This window comes from Scyliorhinus torazame, chromosome 6 (assembly GCF_047496885.1).
Source record: "Scyliorhinus torazame isolate Kashiwa2021f chromosome 6, sScyTor2.1, whole genome shotgun sequence".
Classification (NCBI taxonomy): Eukaryota; Metazoa; Chordata; class Chondrichthyes; order Carcharhiniformes; family Scyliorhinidae; genus Scyliorhinus; species Scyliorhinus torazame.
Genome location: NC_092712.1, coordinates 279,598,922 through 279,612,638, shown reverse-complemented (window position 1 = coordinate 279,612,638; position 13,717 = coordinate 279,598,922). Strand labels below are relative to the sequence as shown.

General features: G+C 47.7%; 1 protein-coding gene across 3 annotated transcripts in view; it reads left to right on the top strand.

Moving 5' to 3' along the window:
* Nucleotides 1–13,717, top strand: part of elmo1 (engulfment and cell motility 1 (ced-12 homolog, C. elegans)) — a 370,865-nt gene that overhangs the window by 145,088 nt on the left and 212,060 nt on the right. For all 3 annotated transcript variants that reach the window (XM_072509748.1, XM_072509746.1, XM_072509747.1), the window contains 2 exons: nt 6,564–6,663; nt 8,982–9,133. In XM_072509748.1, coding sequence (XP_072365849.1) covers nt 6,564–6,663; nt 8,982–9,133 — 252 coding nt within the window. The remainder of the gene's footprint in view (nt 1–6,563; nt 6,664–8,981; nt 9,134–13,717) is intronic.

Below are 13,717 nucleotides of genomic sequence, written 5' to 3'. Positions count from 1 at the left end.
CTTACTGAAGTCCATGTAGACAGCATCCACTGCGCTACCCTCATCAATCATCTTCGTCACTTCCTCAAAAAAGTTAGATCAAGTTAGTGAGACACGGCCTCCCTTTCACAAAACCATGTTGCTTCTCGCTAATACGTCTACTTATTTCCAAGTGGGAGTAAATCCTGTTGCGAAGAATCCTCTCCAATAATTACCCTGCCACTGACGCAAGGCTCACCGGCGTGTAATTACCTGGATTATCCTTGATGCCCTTTTTAAATAAAGGAACAACATTGGCTATTCTCCAATCCTCTGGGACCTCCCCTGTAGCCAGTGAGGATACAAAGCTTTTTCTCAAGGCACGAGCAATTTCCTCCCTTGCCTCTCTCTCAGTATTCTAGGGTACATCCCATAAGACCCTGGAGACTTGTCTACCTTAATGTTTTTCAAGACCCCCAAGACCTCCTTTTGGTTCTCAACATGACCCAAACTATCTACACACCCTCCCCCAGACTCATCATCCATCAAATCCTTCTCTTCGGTGAATACGCAAAGTACTAATTTAATACTTTGCCCATTTCCTGTGGCTCCATGCACAGATTCCCTCCCTTATCCTTGAATGGGCCAACCCTCTGCTAGCTACCCTCTTGCTCTTTATATATATGTATAAAAAGCCTTGGGATTTTCCTTAATCCTGCTGGCCAATGACTTTTCGTGACCCCTTTTAGCCCTTGTGACTCCTTGCTTAAATTTCTTTCTACTTTCCTTATATTCCACACTTGCTTCGTGTGTTCCCAACCTCGTAGCCTTGCCAAAAGCTTCCATTTCTTTTTGACTAGGCTCACAATATCTCTCGTTATCCAAGGTTCCAAAACTTGCCATACTTATCCTTCATCCTTACAGGAACGTGCCGGTCATGAATTCCTATCAACTTACACTTGAAATCCAATATTTTAAGCCATTTCTTGATAGAGTAGTGAATCGAATTGGCTGAAGGCGGTTATCTGTGATGTCGGGGACCTCAAGAGGAATCTGATCCAGAACATCCACACTCAACTTCTAACTAAAGATTTTTCCATCTCACAGAACGTGATGGCATCATAGCAAATAACAGGCGGTGCAATGTGGGACAGCATGGGGAGTCACTTGGTTGGTTGGACTGGTGGGAGATGTGGCCAGGGCGACGTGCAGGGAATTTGGGTGTATGGCCCTTCCACAGAAGGAAGTGTTGAGCTCTTTCCCAGTGCTGGTGCTCTTGAGATTAAATGATGACACAGCTTTCCTCGCCCATGTGGGACAGAGATAAAAATGAGTGTCCAACTTCCTGTTATCGGCATTGACGTCTGTGTTATCAGTGATATGTCATCGGCACAGACATTGGATTTTGGTGCATTGCATATCCACTGTATGGGTTTGTAAAAGGCCAATATGAGCATTGGCCTCTGTGGCAGGCTATTATTGAGCATCATGTTCGACTGGTCTGATGACGAAGATAGATACAGAACTTAACACTTGTTCATTGTGGTGTTGTTAAGCCTCAGAGTTTTGTGATATTGAATGATTGTTTTAAGCTTGAGCAGCAGGCCCACACACCAGGCAGTTATATGTCGATGACAAACTTCAGCTATTTCTGGAACCTACCAATATTGGTAGTGAGTGCGAGCAGCTGAACAGAGCGGGTTCTTCCTCCTCTGAAGCTTTCAAAGCTGTTTTTATCAGGTTAAGGGTGAACTATTTGACCACCTTGCATACTGTAGACTGAAGAGTGATGGGACTGTAGCTTTTAGGATTGTATGGTTTTCCTAGCTTTCAGATAGCAACGACCACTCCGTGGTGCCAGATTTCTGCAATTTTCCTTGCCACCAATGTTGGCAGAGAGTTTGACAAGCCACATGCCTCCATTTGGGCCCTGGTTGTGGAGGAATTCTGGGTTGATTCCATTGAAACTGGTGGCTTCCTATATTAGTCAGCACTGTATCTATCTCTTTGGATGAGAAGGCCGTCAAAGAGTTGTGGGTTCAGTGGTATTTTGCAGAGAGAGTATAGCAGCTTATTTCTCTCTGTTTGTTTTCCGAGCTAGTTGTTGTGTTCAGAAGCAGGCTGCAGCGTGGATGGTATCAAGTCAGTAAAGTTGCAGAATTTCCTGATGGAACATGAGAAATCCAGGTTTACAGTGGCTGGTTGCCATTTCGCTAACCTGCCTTCAGCTAGAGAATCAATGACTGTTATTGTTGTTTGCGAGCCTGGAGTGACATTAAACTGCTCCTGAAGTTTCTCACTCTCCTGGGACCTGGATGGCACTTACTCTTTCCTGTAGTGATGTAGGATGCTTCTGGTGGCCCTCCCTTAGAGACGTTGAGCAAATGGTTGTAAGTGTTTCAAGCCTGCAATATTCCTTGGATTGTATTTGGGACATTGCTTGTAAGGTGGACCATGGTGCCTTACAACAACAATGACAACAACAGCTTATTTATGTAGCACCTTTAAGGCAATCAAATGTCCCCAGGTACTTTGCAGAAGCTTTATAAGCAAGATATTACACTAGTCACATAAGGTGATTAAAAGCTTGGGAAAGGAGGTAGGATTTAAAGAGAGCCTGGAAGAATGAAAGAGAGCTGGAGAGGTTTAAGGGGGGAATTCCAGACCTAGACAATTGAAGGTCAATAGTGGAGCGATTAAAATTGGGCATACTCAAGAAGTAGGAATTAGAGGGTTGTCGGGCTGGAGGAGATAACCGAGATAGGGAGGGGTGAGACTATGGAGGGTTTGAAAACAAAGATGATATTTGAAAAATCAAGACTTTGCTTGATAAGAGAATGGGACCCGGTGCGATCTAAGAAGCGGGCAACAGAGTTTTTGATAACCTCAAAGCTGGTCAGGAGTGCATTGGTGTAGCCAAGTCGAGATGTAACATCGGCATAAATGAGGGTTTCAACAGCTGAGATGGGCAAAGTCAGATGATTATAGATGTTATAGATGCAGAAATAGGTGGTCTTAGTGATTTTGCGAATAGGGGGTTAGAAGCTCATCTGCAGGTCAATGTGACACCAAAGTCACAATCTATCAGGTTTAATTTCAAACTGTTGACATGGAGAGGGATGGAGTCAGTAGCTAGTGCGCAGTGTTTGGAGGGGACAATACAGGGCGGCACGGTGAGACGGTGATTAGCACTGCTGCCTCACAGCGCCAGGGACTCGGTTTAAATTCCGACTTAGGGTGACTGTGGAGTTTGCACGTTCTCTCTGTGTCTGCGTGGGTTTCCTCCGGGAGCTCCGGTTTCCTCCAACTGTCCAAAGATGTGCAAGTTAGGCGGATTGACCATGCTAAATTGCCCGACTGTCCAAAGGTTAAGTGGGGTTACAGGGATAGGGTCGGGGAGTGGGTCTTGGTAGGGTGCTCTTTCAGAGGGTCAGTGCGGACCTAATGGGCCGAATGGCCCCCTGCACTTTCGGGATGCTATTCTATTCCATGAATAAACAATGGCCTCTGTCCTCCCAATGCTTAATTTGAGGAAACTTTTGCTCCTCTGGTATTGGATGTCAAATAGCAGTCCGATAATGTCACAACCATGGAGGAATTGAGAGAGATGGTGGTGAGGTAGAACTGACTATTGCCAGCGTACCTGTGAAAGCTAATTTACGGAAATTCCACTTGAGTTTCGGGATTTTGGCACCTTGATTCAGGGGACAGCACTCGGTATTCTAGCTTTTCACAGCTCTGGCTACTTTTTGGAAGACCTGCATGTTGAAATGACCGTTGGGCCATTGGGTTGTTGACGTTTGATCGGGTGATGGTTGGCTATGTTTCTGGCCGCTTGTAAACATTCACAATGTTCAGTTTGTCTACTCTGATTGTAATAGAAACGTTGAGCTGCCTGCTGGTAGAATGTCTTCAGCTTTAGTAATTAGGTTAGCCCGGATGTATGTGACCATGTCATAATTTGCATGATATTGGCACATTGGCACGTGAAATCCATGGATCTGCATTTGGGTATGGGTTGGATTCAGGTAGTTCCTTCGAAGACCAAGCTCATCAATCATTTGTGTTCCAGGTTCCCTTGACAAGATCTCACTCTTTGCTCCAGATAGACTTTCAATATTGAGTTGATAAATGTGGAGCGCTGAACCTATTATCTTGGTTGGTCGTGAAAGAAACCTTTAGTTGACAAGTTTGATGCTTTTCAGGCTGGGAGGCCACATTCCGGCATGCAGTCAGCTTTTTGATGACATTAGCTGGCAAGTTCTTGATAAATTAGCAGATAAATGGAGACCAGGGACGTCCTTCTCCGATCCCCCGTCGGGTCGGAGAATCGCCGGGGGCTGCCGTGAATCCCGCCCCCGCCGGTTGCCGAAGTCTACGGTACCGGAGATTCGGCGGGGGCGGGAATCGTGCTGCGCCGGTTGGCGGGCCCCCCGCTCGATTCTCCGGCCAGGCTGGGCCGAAGTCCCGCCGATAAATTGCCTGTCCCGCCGGCGTAAATTAAAGTACCTTTCTTACCGGCGGGACAAGGCGGCGTGGGCGGGCTCTGGGGTCCTGGGGGGGGCGCGGGGCGATCTGGCCCCGGGGGGTGCCCCCACGGTGGCCTGGCCAACGATCGGGGCCCACCGATCCGCGGGCGGGCCTGTGCCATGGGGGCACTCTTTCCCTTCCGCCTCCGCCACGGTCTCCACCATGGCGGAGGCGGAAGAGACTCCCTCCACTGCGCATGCGCGGGAAACTGTCAGCGACCGCTGACGCTCCCGCGCATGCGCCGCCCCGATATGTCATTTCCGCACCAGCTGACGGGGCAACAAAGGCCGTTTCCGCCAGCTGGCGGGGCGGAAATCCCTCCGGCGTCGGCCTAGCCCCTCAATGTTGGGGCTCGGCCCCCAAAGATGCGGAGCATTCCGCACCTTTGGGGCGGCGCGATGCCCGTCTGATTGGCGCCGTTCTGGGGAGACTTTCGCCCCATGTTTGTGAAATTGTCTTTTGCACTCAACCTAAAATTATGCCATTCAGTTAGATGCATACAGTACTGTTTCTATTAGGTTAATGGTGTCACCTTGGGTAACTTTGATACCACAAACGAACTGAATATCAGGTTTATGACTGTTGTTTCTGGAACAGAATTACAAAGTACAGAATGAGGAAAATCAGCCAAGCATGTCTGTGCTGGCTCTTTGAAAGAGTTATGCAATCAATCTCACTCCACTGCTCTTTCCCCATTGTCCTGAAAATTGTTCCTTTTTAAGTACACATCCAATTCCATTTTACAACATACTTTTGAATCTGCTTTTACCACCCTTTCAGGCAATGCTTTATAGTTAATTACAACTTGCTGCATAAAATTATTTCTCCACTTTTCTGTAGTTCATTTGCTAATTATCGTAAATCTATGTCCTCTGGTTCTGCCAAAGAAGCAGTTTCTCCTCATCTACTCTAGTGTTTTGAACACCACTTTTAAATCTCTCCTCAAACTTCTCTGCTCGAAGAGGGGCTGAGAAATCTTTGGGTTCGTTATTACATTGTTCACCTGCATGGAATGTCTTCCAACACGGGAAAAAGTCCGGAGCTATTTTCCCGTTATTGAGGTTCGTCACTGCTGTTGTTCAGAGTCTGCCCCGCAGTGTTAGCGGGAGCAATGTGGATAGGGAATGGGCAGAGCTCATTGGCCTGCAGGATCAACCTCTCCCAATGGACCCCCACTGTCTGCGTTGAGTAGGTTTTGTTCATTACACTGGGTTCAGTAATATACTGACCCAGATTCCATGGTACTGACTGTCTTTGCCATGAGTTAAAGGATCAAAAGCAATTGAGTGTTGAATAACTTGGTGCATGAAGATCTAACATTAGTCCATATTGAATGTAGAGTCTGTGTTAACGGAAGCCAACCTACCCGAGTGCATTTAAGCTGGTAAAGGACAGCCTGCACACTCTCACAACTATGTGTAGAAACGATATGTGAAACAGGAGGGTGCTGTGGAATTCATTACAAATGTGGAGGCAGAGTGAGCCCATGGCACAAATTCTGTCATTCCCCCCCCAAAACAAGGAAGCATAAACTCCACACGAACCCCAGACAGAGTCGCATTTCAAGCTCCTGAAGGTACGCTTTGTGACTCCGAAATGACATTTGTTGTGTGAGCTGTTCCTTATTTTTAAATCTACAGTCCCTACCCTAACGGCCTACTAATAAAGAAATGATTGATTACGCGACTGAGCTGTAATTCCTGACTGATATCACGCCTGCTGTATGCAGCTGAAGCTGGTTACTGACCTAATCTGGGTGCTCTGAAATCCAGTGCATGGGAATTGCATGATGGTCCATTGCCTGCACTGCACTATTTCTACTAATACTTCTTCATTTCAGATTGTGGTGCTGCTGTTTACTGAGTGATTGTCATAATTTAATTAGTTCACTTTTTTTTTTGCAGCTACCCCTCTGCTCTTCATGCTTTCTGACAACTACGGTGCCCTTTCGGGCTTTCTTCTGTTTTATAAACTCTCCTAGTTTCTTCCTGTGCAAAAAACAGCTTCAAAGAAAATTCCCATGTTGCCCGAGTTCAGATAGTTGGAACTAACTTGTGTGTCATTTGTCCTTTCAGCTTTGGGGACATGTTGTCATTCACCTTGACTGCATTCGTTGAGCTCATGGACCATGGGATTGTCTCCTGGGATACGTTCTCTGTGGCTTTCATCAAAAAGGTACTGAGATGGCTGGTTCGATTTGTATGGGTGAAGTGAGAGCGGAGTGATTGAGGCGGAGGTTTGGCAAGGCAGTGCGCCATCTGCAGAAGAAACAAAGGAGCTGGTGTAGGTCATCCAGCCCGTTGAACCTGTTTGGCCATTCGATTAGATCATGGCTGATCTGTGCCTTAACTCCATCGTCTGCTTTGATTCTGTAAGATCACTAAAAGCTAATGAGCAGGGGCAAAAATGAAAAGCTAATGGAATAGTGGCCTTGGTGTTAAGGTGCTGAACTGCATAGTCATAGAAGTGTTACAAATATCCATAGCTCTGATTAAACCCCATGGGCGGCATGGTGGCACAGTGGTTTGCTGCCTCACAGAACCAGGGACCTGGATTCAATTCCGGCCTTGGGTGACTGTCTGTGTGGAGTTTGCACATTCTCCCCGTGTCTGAGTGGGTTTCCCCTGGGTGCTCCGAATTCCTCCCACAGCCCAAAGATGTGTCAGTAGATGGATTGAGTATGCCAAATTACCCCTTCTTGTCCAAAGATGTGTAGGGGATAGGGCGGGGGGAGTGAGCCTCAGGAAAGTGCTGGACTCAGTGCAGACTCAATGATACTGAATGGTCTCCTTTTGCGTTGTAGGGATTCTATGACTTAAAGTACTGCATTTAGATCAGGACACCACTCCGGGAGAGTATATTGTGGAGGGGCATAGTGCAGGTTTATGCACAACAATCTCCCACAAACAGATAATGGCCAAGATTCCCCTGCCTGTCGCCCATTTTCACAGTAACTTCATTGCAGTGCTAATGTAAGCCTATTGTGACACTAATAAAAATTATTATTATTATTAAATAGTACCATGGGATCTTCTCCGTCCAACTGAGAAAGCAGATAAAGCTCAATTTAATGTCTCTCGAAAGACAGTGCAACATTCTGCAAAGCCTCTTGTGGCTGAAGTGCTTCATGGCTCCCAGTGCTCTACCCCTTGCTTTTATACTGAGGTTGGATTCCCTCAGCTTGGCTCAACTGTTAGACTCTTGTTCTACATAGAAGATTGTGGGTTCAAGTTCAGCCTCCGAAACCTAAATGGATATTCTTGGTTGACGCATCAGAGATGCTGTCTTTCGAATGGCATGCTACGCCGAGGCACGCCTGTCCCCTCGGGTGGATGTTGGAGATCCTATGGCACCGTGGAGAAGAAAAGCAGGGGAGGTCTCCCCGGTTTCCTGGCCAACATTTCTCCCTCAACCGACATCACACAAAGCATGTAATCTGGTTACTGTCACAATGCTGATTGAGAAACTGGAACCGTGTCTATAAATTGGCTTCCAAATTTGTTCCAACAATGCTTGCAATTCAAAGCAGTTCATTGTGTTGCTTTTCCTCCAGTGAAGTTACACCCTTAGTCTTTTGCTCTGTGAAACCATAAATAGCTAAAATTCACAACTCATTGATGAGTGGTTACACTTAAACTGGAATAATGGTTGCAGCTGAACTATCTCAGTCGTTTGACCAACTTCGGTGAGATGAAAAGGTGAAAACAAAGGGAGTGATTTATGAACCGCAGCAGAATTTCAAAACTAAAATACTGTTGGACGTTTGTAACTAGCTATTTTGACAAGTAGTATAAGGGAAAATTCCACAAACCCCAGTGGAGGGTTACGCTCAGAGTGTTGGTGGAGTTTGGGGGGGATGGGGGGCAGGGAGCACTAAAGGAAATACAGGTAGAAAATCCCTTATCCAAAATGCTTGGGGCCGAATGTGTATTGGATTTTGGAATTTTTCAAAATTCTGAATATACTATGTATGTGCGGCACGCGTTGGGAACTGCCCAGAAGCCTTGTGGGATTTCTACTTGTGACATCCCGTGGCACTTGGGGAGGGGGGTGGGGGGTGGGGGGGTGGGGGGGGGGGGGGGGAGGAGGAGAAACAGTGCGGATTTTGGAAATTTTCGATTTTGGGAATTTCGGACAATGGATGCTCAACCTGTAGTGTTAAACATCTTTCATTTCTTTCAGAATTGAAAATATTGTTTACTGAATTACCTTGGTGGGTAATTAAAAAAAAAAAGAATCTGTAAAACTCTGATGGATGTCACTGTGAGTCTGAGTCTTAGATTAACTGCTCCCCACCCCCAAAACATGGAGAATTGATTGACACATATATGACACTGCATATATGTGGCTGAGATGGGACCAGCTTCACAAAAGGTTCAGAAGTAGCAGCTCTGGGAATGGGGTGAAGTTGCATCCAAGGGTCGGCAGTAGTGTTTTTGTAGAAACTTTTAGGCCTGAATTTAACACGCCGTTCTGTTTGTACATTTTTTAAGATAGCGAGTTATGTGAACAAAACTGCTACGGACGTATCTGTGTCACAAAGATCGCTTGCAATCTTGGAGTCTATGGTGTTGAACAGCTATGATCTCTACCAGAAGGTGGCACAAGAGATTACTATTGGCCAACTAATGCCACATCTACAAGGGTAAGTTCTCATAAGCCTTTACCTGGAAGGAAGCAAATAAGATTTTGAGTCAGATTAGTATGATGAGCCTGGATTAAATATTAGAAAAAGGATTTAGAGGCACCAGAGAAGGTCCAAAAATGATCGACAAAACAAAACCAGAACTGAGAGACCTTAACCATTAGGAAAGCTTGAAGAAGCTAGGTCTCTTTTCTCTCGAAAAACGAATGCTGATTAGTGGCCTTATGTAAGAGTTCTTTTTGTTTATTTCCTTTGTTCCCATCGGGTCTTTGTCTCTTTTCAGGATCAGCGATATCATCGCCTCCGACATCGTCGGGGGTAGTGTCCCCCTTTCCCTAGCCTCATTAAAGGTTCTCGTCAGAAGTGGGGCCAGCAGGTCCACGTATTTCCTATAGAACTCCACCGGGAACCCATCCGGTCCCGGGGCCTTCCCTGCCTGCATACTCCCAATTCCTTTTACCACCTCCTCCACCTCAATCTGCGCTCCCAGTCCTGTTATCTCCTGTTCCTCAACCTTCGGGAACTCCAGCTGGTCTAGGAAATGCATCATTCCCTCTTTCCCTTCCGGGGGTTGAGCCTTATATAGCCTCTCGTAAAATACCTTAAACACCCTGTTCACCCTCTCCGCTCCCCGTTCCATCTTTCCCTCCTCGTCTCTAACCCCTCCGATCTCTCTCGCCGCCCCCCTCTTCCTAAGTTGTTGGGCCAGCAGCCGGCTCGCCTTCTCTCCATATTCATACTGCACTCCCTGTGCCTTCCTCCATTGTGCCTCCGCCTTACCCGTGGTCAACAAGTCAAAGTCCGTGTGCAATCTCCGTCTTTCCCTGTATAGCCCTTCATCTGGAACCTCCGCATATTGCCTATCCACCCTCAAAATCTCCCTCAACAATCTCTCCCTTTCTTTACCCTCTTGTTTCCCCTTATGGGCCCTTATGGAGATCAGCTCCCCTCTAACCACCGCCTTCAGCGCCTCCCAGACCACTCCCACCTGGACCTCTCCGTCATCATTAATCTCTAGGTACCTTTCAATACATCCCCTCACCCTTACACATACCCCCTCGTCCGCCAACAGTCCCATATCTAATCTCCAGAATGGGCGCTGTTCCTTTTCCTCTCCTACTTCCAGATCTACCCAATGTGGGGCATGATCTGAAATGGCTATAGCCGAATACTCCGTTCCTGCCACCTTCGGGATCAGCGCCCTTCCCAGGACAAAGAAGTCTATCCGGGAGTACACTTTGTGCACATGGGAGAAGAAGGAAAACTCTTTACTCCTTGGCCTAGTAAATCTCCAGGGATCCACTCCTCCCATCTGCTCCATAAAACCCTTAAGCACCTTGGCCGCTGCCGGCCTCCTCCCGGTCCTAGATCTGGACCGGTCCAGCACCGTGTTGAAGTCTCCACCCCCCCCCCCCCCCCCCCCACCCCCCATTACCAACCTTCCTATCTCCAGGTCTGGGATGCGCCCCAACATACGCTTCATAAAGTTCACGTCATCCCAGTTCGGGGCATATACATTCACCAGCACCACCGCCTCACCTTGCAATCTGCCACTCACCATCACGTATCTACCCCCACTATCCGCCACTATGGTCTTCGCCTCAAACAATACCCGTTTCCCCACCAGTATTGCCACCCCTCTATTTTTCGCATCCAAGCCCGAGTGGAATACCTGTCCCACCCATCCTTTTCTTAATCTGACCTGATCCGCCAGTTTCAGGTGCGTCTCCTGAAGCATGACCTCGCCTGCCTTTAGCTTCTTTAGGTGCGCAAGTACCCTTGCCCTCTTAAATCGGCTCGTTCAAACCTCTCACGTTCCACGTGATCAACCGGGTTGGGGGGCTCTTTACCCCCCCCCCTCGTCGACTAGCCATCCCCTTTTTTAGACCAGCTCCTCACCCGGTTCCCACGCACCCGCTTATCCCCCCGACGGCGCCCTCCCGTCCCGACCATCCCGTCCCGTAACAGCTCCCCCTTCCCCTTAGCAGCAGCAACCCAGTTAACCCCCCCCCCCCCTTCCCCGCTAGATCACTCTCTAGCTTAGTTGCTCCCCCATATTGCTTCCGGAAGTCAGCAAACTCTGGCTGACCTCGGCTTCCCCCGTTTATCCTTAGCCTCCCATTATGTGAGGCCCCCTCCTTCCTGCGCCCCCTTTTCCCGCCACAATTTCCATAGCGCGGGAACAAAGCCCGCGCTTCCCTCTCGGCCCCGCCCCTGATGGCGCAGCTCCCTCTCTCCTTCCCCACCGGCGGCCACATTTCTTCGTGTCCCCCCCTTCGAGGGGAAAGAAAATTTTCCCCCATCTGATTCACAGTCCTTACCACCACCTCACTACTTCATTTCAAACACTCTTTCTCCAATCTAGTCCAACTTCTCCTCTTCAATAAATGTCCACGCCTCTTCTGCCGTCTCGAAGTAGTGGTGTTTACCCTGGTATGTAACCCACAGTCATGCCAGCTGCAACATTCCAAACTTCACTTTCCTCTTGTGGAGCACCGCCTTGGCCCGATTGAAACTCGCCCTCCTTCTCGCCACCTCCGCACTCCAATCCTGATACACGCGGATCACCGCGTTCTCCCACCTGCTGCTCCGTGTCGTTTTCGCCCATCTCAGAACCATCTCCCTGTACTTGTAGCGGTGGAACCTCACCACTATTGCTTGAGGTATTTCTCCTGCCTTTGGTCTTCTCACGAGGACTCGATACACTCCCTCCACTTCCAGGGGGCACGTCGGGGCCTCAGCTCCCATTAAGGTATGGAGCATCGTGCTCACATACGCCCCAACGTCGGCTCCCTCTGCCCCTTCGGGAAGACCCAAGATTCTTAAGTTCTTCCTCCTCGAGCTGTTTTCCAGGGCTTCCAGTCTCTCCATACACCTCTTATGCAGTGCCTCGTGCGTCTCCGTCTTCACCACCAAGCCCTGTATCTCGTCCTCATTTTCGGCAGCTTTTGCCTTCACTCCACGGAGCTCCATCTCTTGGGTCTTCTGCGCCTCCTTTAACCCCTCAATCGCCTGCAGCATCGGCGCCAGCACCTCCTTCTTGAGCTCCTCCACACATCGCCGGAGGAACTCCTGCTGTTCCAGGCCCCATACCAACTGGTCTCCCTCCACCGCCATCTTGCTTCTCACTTCCCTTCTTTGCCGCTGCTCCAGAGGATCCTCCGCAATCTGGCCACTATTATCTCTTCTGTCCATTCACATCCGGGGGGACTCCCTTCTATGTCGTCTCACAGTAGGTTTAGCCTTCGAAAATTGCCGTTGGGGCTCCCGATAAGAGCCCAAAAGTCCGTTAAAACGGGAGGTGCCGAAACGTGCGACTTAGCTGGTCATCGCCGCACCCGGAAGTCGGTTCTGAAGTTTTATCTGTTTTTGTGCGATGGCTCACTGGAATGCTGTGTTTAATTTTGGTCTCTGAATTTTATGGAAGCCAGTATATAGAAACCTTGAGTAGCCTGTTTTTTTTTCTTCTAGCTTGTCCAGGCCAATTGTTTGCTGGTTGAAAGAATGCTCCTTGAGTTAAAATTGAGCAGTTTGCATTTAATGAAAGAGTTAGAATGGGAAGGTCAAAAGGGGGATTTAGTGGAGGTTCAATATTCTGATGGCTTTTGATAGACTAGATAGGGAGAAATAGTTTCCACTGCCAGGGTAGGTTGATAACCAGAGCATGCCTATTTAAGATAATTGCTTTTTAAAAAAAAACTGATTTGTTGTGATCTGGGATGCCCTGCCTTAATGAGTGGTTGATCTTGGATGTACACTTGTCAAGGGAAAATATGCAGGGTTATGTGGAAAGAGCAGAGGGACAAGACAATGTGGTTAGTTCTTTCCAAGAGTTGGCACAGACCTGTTGAACTGGCCTCCTCTGAAGTTCTGTGATTCGGGCACCAGTTGTGGTTGGGATGGTGAATGATTAGCTTGCTCCCAAGCCTTATGTCAGTGCAACCAACATGCAGCTTGCAAAAGGTACACATTTGACTCTGTCCAATAAATCATTTATTCCCCATGGGAAAGGTGCTAGCCCTGTTACAGCTGGTCTCCTCAGCACTTCAGCTGTGACAGGGCATGTGCTGGAGTATAACATTGTAAGAAATCTCTTCAAATGAGCAAGTGGTAGAAATTGATGGAAATCTGGGATTGCAAGGCATTCTTGAGAGAGGTTTTTTTTAAATGCTTTTTGTTGAAAATAAGATTCCTTATTCCTAAATTACATTTCCTGGACTTGTGATTCTCCTCGTGGATGAATTAAATGGGAAATGTGGGGAACCGTGGCAAGAAATCTATTTCTCCATATTTCTGTACAATAAACTAAGATTCCATGTCCGTATCCAAGGCAAAATAGTATGGGTATCAGCACTGTTTAAAATGGAGCTGTTCACTAAAGGTCCTACAGCTGGTGCCACAGGAGAAGTTTCCTATTTGAGTGTTGAGACTCAAAATAACTAGGAAGTATTACAAATTTAAAAAATAGTATGGGATTCATCCTAGGGTTGCTCAGGGAAGTACAAAATGGCAACTCCTACCTGCCAACCTAATGTTGGTGGTGAGGGAATTTTCTTTTGGAGACATTAATTTGGCACAAAGTTG